Below are 5,677 nucleotides of genomic sequence, written 5' to 3' on the forward strand. Positions count from 1 at the left end.
AATGGCAGTCACTAAAGATATGAATGGCACTATTTCAAATTAGGGGGGAATAAGAGAACAGAAGGTGTTATGTGTTCCATGGAAAGGCTCGAGTCTAGGATACAAATTGAGTTCAAGCAAAAGAACTGCATCATGTGACAGTGTTTAAGAAAGTGATCCTGATCCCGATTTGAAGGCAAACCTGAATGCAGTCGTCGGTAGAACAAGAACTCCAGTTTGGGGGTAACCCGTCACCACAGTCCATTGTTGACTTTGTCAAGCATGCACGCAATCCCAGCAATTCCACTGCCCGTGCCATTTCTGAAACATACTGCCCACCTGCTTCAGCAAAGCATGTTACCTGCCATTGAATGACAATACAAAAATGTTTAGGTGCATTGGGACAGTAGAATTCATCAGGTTGCTGCTAGTTTGAGCATATCTATTCAGGAAGCTAAGTACAGGCCGACCATACCATACAGAACACATGTGACATTGTTTGTAAATTAGCTCTAGGTTTGCACAATATAAAGATTAAACACTGATTTTAACAATACATAAAATTAAAAGGTTTTGCCCAGATCCGCCGAAGGCATGCCCAACTCTTAAAAAATATCTTTATCTTTAGTTCACACCTTCGGAGTGTAGATCAATCCATAGGCCATCAAAGGACATACATGATCTATTGTAACTATAAAATGAACAGAAGTGCTACTGAACTTTATCCTAAACATACACAAGTAACCAACAATACATCTGTTTAGATATACAAACGGCATACTACCAGATTAACCAAGCCTGAAGCCATAAATCAGGATTTTTATGATTAATAGCACAAAAGAAATTGAACTTCATTCAGCTTAGATATTGATTTCTAGCCACTATTCTTATATTTCAGTGCCATTGGACGAGTACAAGAAAAATGAGACTTCTAGATCTGAGGATAACAAAAAAACTTGTGCATTTTGATCAACTACTAAATAATCAAAACCCTGGATCTAACAGAGTACAGAATTCATTTCAACATACAAAGGGCATACAGATCAGACAGTAAACAATCATTAGGTGGCCGGGTGCTCCAAATTTGTTAGGATTTTAGGATGCGAGTAGTATATTCCTCATTCTTTCTACAAGATTGTGAGTAAAATATAAGCAAAAAGGACATACCAACATGTGTAGATTTGTTTCAGCAGTAAAAATAAAGATCTATACTATGAACATATATTTCAACAAACTCAACTAAAAAAGCTATTGAATTGGATCTGTACACATAATAAGCATGATTCAACTTACAAAGAACGGAATTCTTGCATATAATAAGATATGAAAACGGTACTAATGACATCTCTCGTACTCTCAGGAATAAGGAAGGAGTGGGACTCATCCAGCAACAAATGGATCGTGTCTACCTTGAGGCACCCAAAGCCCTCAAAAGGATAGTAGGGAGCCCTCAGAATGATTCCGTCTGGTCAAATGGGATAAGAGTATCAGACAACTACAAGGTCAACTCTACCCTGGGTTCTCATCCACGTGTGGGAGTGGAAGCCAATGCTATTAAAAGATTTGGTGGGTTCTTAGAGATGACACCACAGACCACATACATTTTTTTGCTGGTGGAATGGAACCACACTTGGTTCACATGGTATCAAGCTTGATCCAAATATCACAATGCAACACTAAGAAATAACAGAGTGTTCCTTGCAATTTATATGCAGCAACCGTACGATCAAGAGGCAGACCAAGCTTGATTTGCAGATGGACACAACTCTATATTTCCTCCATGACAAACATGCCTCTGTGATGCACAACCTCACAGCACCTGAAAAGATAATACGCCTCAACATAGAGCATTAGAGCTGTACAAGTACCAAAATCCTAATTTCCTCATGTAAAAGCAACATTAGGAATCAATTAACCCAAGATGCAAAATTCTGGGCACCTGCTTGCACTTGCACTTGCACTTGACACGTGTCAATAAATCCTTAAGGAATACACTGTACAAATTGCTCAATTCTCACTGTGTTTTATGTTACATCTCCACCAATGCAAGAGCAATCGGGTGGCGAAACTAAGGATTCCAGGCTTGAGCAAACATATATAGTGTATCATCAGTCAATACAAACTGGTAGCAACAGAGAAATTATACTGTGGAACTGATGCTAGTGGACGATTGGCTCACCCCAGATCGGATGAGCTCGATGCCGCAGAGGAGCGTGGAGGCGTAGGAGTCCTCCTCCGTCATGTGAGACTCGTAGGGCCAGATCCTCCCGTGCAGCCACGTCATCAGGTCGACGTCGTCGGCGATCCCCCGCGCCAGCTGCTGCGACGTGTGCACGTGGGTGTTCACAAACCCTACCAATCCAAGCAATCAAGCAACAAGCACAAGCGTCACTGGAAACTGACTGATTTTTGCAAGGGGAAAAGCTTCGTCAAGCAGAGGCGCGCGGGTACCAACCGGGAAGGAGGATACGACCCGCGAGGTTGAGGGTCTGCGCGGCGCCGGGGAAGGCGCCAAGGACGTCCGCCGAAGGGCCCACGGCGGCGATGCGGTCGCCCACGACGGCGATGGCGCCGTCCCGGAGGACCGTCAGAGCGCCGTCCATGGTGACGACAAACGCGTTGTGGAGGACGATGTCGGCGGATTCCGCCGCCGCCTGCGTCATTTTCGCACCACCTCCCGGAGCGGCGTACGTCCAGACGACGGAGAGTCGCGAGTCGGAAGCAGCGGGCAGTGAGCCGGATAATACGGCGGAGACTGTTCACTTTCTGTTCCTCGGACGGGGACCCTCTTCCATTTAGAGCATCTTCAACGGACGCGGTTGCGAGGCGCGCTAAAAACTTTTACAGCGTTGAAATTTGTGCATCTCTACTCCTAATGGAGCAGTTGGTAGTCTCGCTTCCAGGTTTTTTTTCGTCCCACCTATCATGGTTTTTTTTCGTCCCACCTACCATGGTTTTTTTTCAACCGGTTTTTTTCATCACACCATCCCCATCCCTACCCCACCCCATTCACCGCACGCAGTCAGGTTCCGTTTCCCCCCTTACGTCTCCGATTCATGCATGACAATCAATTCTTTCCAAACGCAATCATGCATGACAATCAATTCTTTCCAAACGCAATCAATTAACTTAAGGTAACCAGACACAATCAATTCAATAAAACGGAGCGATATCTCGGGCGATTTTCTTGCTCCCGATATATAATGGTGCTAGCCAATCTGTTAACAAATGAGAAGGAAACAATCACGTGTATGTAGGGAAGATAATCGTGGAGATTGCAGGGCAGTTAAGGCCGTGCGTCAGGATTTTCCGAGTTCAGCGAAAGAGAAGGAAATCTGAGTTGGTGAATAGTCTCCACGATTTATTTTCGTCTGGCTTTTTTTCGTCTGGTTTTTCTTCGTCCCACCTCCCACCACCACCCTCTCACCGGTTTTCCTCTTTTCTCGTCTAACCGGCAACACCCAATGTATTTATGGTAATCAATCACAATTAATCCACGTATGGTAAGGCTATAAACTCAGAAATCTCAAATATGATTATTATAGTAATAAATCCATCCAGGTATGGTAAGGTCATAACTCAGGAAATTTCGAATATGGTAATTATATGGCAATAAATCAATCCAGGTATGGTAAGGCTATAAATATAAAGGAAAACTATTCCTGTGAGACGTCTAATACATGGCTTTCGTCAGACCAGCATCTCACCAATCGTTTTGGAGCCATGCATCCAACAAGACCTGGCTGTACTATATAACCCCTCCGAATCATCCTCACATCCACCATCAAACCCTAATCAACTACCTCGCCACCCTCTCTGCCACACCTGCCATCTGGATCCTCCTCGCTTCAACCTCGCTCTTATCGCACCACCGCATCTACGTTCGACCAGCAAGTCCTCTGGCAAGAACGCACACACCATGTCGCCTTGATGGCTAAGCATGTGCATGTGTGCTTCATGCCCCCACAACGCTCCTTGTGATCCGTTCGTCGCGCTGCATCCCCAATCTGGCCGGTGTGGCACTGTAATTTCACCGGTGTGCAGACCTTCGTTTCCTCTGCTACTCCTCGTCAGACATTTTGTATTGCTGCTTGAAGTGGTATGGTCGTGCTCTGCTCGTTGAAGCCTGTAATTGGGGCTGCATGCTATAGACTCATGAGGTCCCTTTTCAATGTGGCTGCGTGGTAGCGATGCTCTCATGCGTGCTACGTCGGCTGTGCTCCAGCGGTCTTGCATTTGGCCGGGTTGAAGGATACCATATGTGTAGTAGCCACACGTGATTCAGATTTTGTTCACATTGGAAGTACAAGTGATTGTTGTTGGAAACAAATTTCCACCCTTTTGGAAGCATAATTTTCTTCGGTCAAAATGTATATGTAAAATTATTGGTATACTTTCTACCTGTAATTCAATTACCTATCAATGGTGTATCCAACATTGCTCTATTTTTCTTCCTACACATAAGAAAAATCTCTATTCCTAAGGGAGCAGTTGGTAGTCTCGCTTCCAGGTTTTTTTAGTCCCACCTTCCATGGTTTTTTTTCGTCCTAAAAAAATCTACGAAATTTCGTAGGTTAACCAGGGACAACTCCCACCTCCCAGGTTTTTTTCGTCCCACCTCCCATGTTTTTTTTGGTACCTCGTCCCACCTCACACTAAGCCGCCACGAACCGCAAAAACCGCCTACCTTAGCCAAATCAACAAATCTCTCTCATTAATGCAATTTTCTTTAGGAAACAAATAATGGATTCTTTCCTACCTTAGCCAAATCAACGGATCTTTTCTATTAATGCAATTTGCTTTAGCAAACAAATAATAGATTCTTTCCTACCTTAGCCAAATCAACGGATCCCTCCCATTAATGCAATTTGCTTTAGCAAACAAATAATAGATTCTTTCCTACCTTAACCAAATCTACGAAATCTCTCTCATTAATGCAATTTGCTTTAGGAAACAAATAATAGATTTTCAGGAAACAAATAATCTCTAATCTCTAATAATTTCTACTCCTAAGGAAACAGTTGGTAGTCTCCTCCCACCTTCCATGGTTTTTTTGGTACCTCCTCCCACCTTCGCTGGTTTTTTTTCGTAGATTTTTTTCGTTCCCTCCCCTCACTTCATCGGTTTATTTTCGCGTCACCCTCTCACACAACAAAAGAAATCTAAACAGATCAGAACTTTTCATACTGGCGCAAGTTATTTAGTAATGTAGAATCAATCACGAACAATCTCTAAAGATCAAATCTAAATTAATTAACCTTACCTTAAATCACTCAGTTACATTAATTAGAAAACAAATAATTGATTTTCAAAAAATCGCTCAATCACGTAAACCTTACCTTAACTCACGGATGGTAATCAATCTCCAAACAAAGGAAACAATACATCGAGGGAGCAGTAAATAAACTCCCTTTCTTATGACATGTATATGATCTTTCCTTCCCTCTACGTTGTCGAGCGTTCTTGATTCTCGAGGCCGATGCTTGGGCTGCGTCACTGGGTCGCGACGGTGCTGGAGGACGAGGACGGCGAGGCCGGGTGCCGCGGCACCGCGTTGGCCGCGGCCGGTGAAGGGGGCAAAGAAGGGCGGCTTCCCTGGCCCTGGCCATGGCCGTGACCCTGTGAGTTGGTGCGGTGGAAGTGGCACTTGAAGGACACGGCGTGGGTGGCCGACGCGCAGACGCGCTTGGAAGCGGGC

General features: G+C 44.3%; 1 protein-coding gene across 5 annotated transcripts in view; it reads right to left on the reverse strand.

Annotated features, from left to right (window-relative positions):
- Nucleotides 1-2,756, reverse strand: part of LOC119307803 (5-methylthioadenosine/S-adenosylhomocysteine deaminase-like) — a 9,599-nt gene extending 6,843 nt beyond the window's left edge. For 3 of the 5 annotated variants that reach the window (XM_037583886.1, XM_037583887.1, XM_037583885.1), the window contains exons 1-3: nt 2,435-2,755; nt 2,159-2,331; nt 182-340 (exon numbers count right to left, since the gene is read on the reverse strand). In XM_037583886.1, the coding sequence (XP_037439783.1) occupies nt 182-340; nt 2,159-2,331; nt 2,435-2,642 (540 nt within the window). In that variant the 5' untranslated portion in view covers nt 2,643-2,755. Of the gene's footprint in view, nt 1-181; nt 341-2,158; nt 2,332-2,434 lie in introns of all 5 variants that reach the window. The other 2 variants (XM_037583884.1, XM_037583888.1) reach the window with 1 other exon arrangement.
- Between the last annotated feature and the right edge of the window lie 2,921 nt (nt 2,757-5,677).

This window comes from Triticum dicoccoides, chromosome 5B (assembly GCF_002162155.2).
Source record: "Triticum dicoccoides isolate Atlit2015 ecotype Zavitan chromosome 5B, WEW_v2.0, whole genome shotgun sequence".
Taxonomy (NCBI): Eukaryota; Viridiplantae; Streptophyta; class Magnoliopsida; order Poales; family Poaceae; genus Triticum; species Triticum dicoccoides.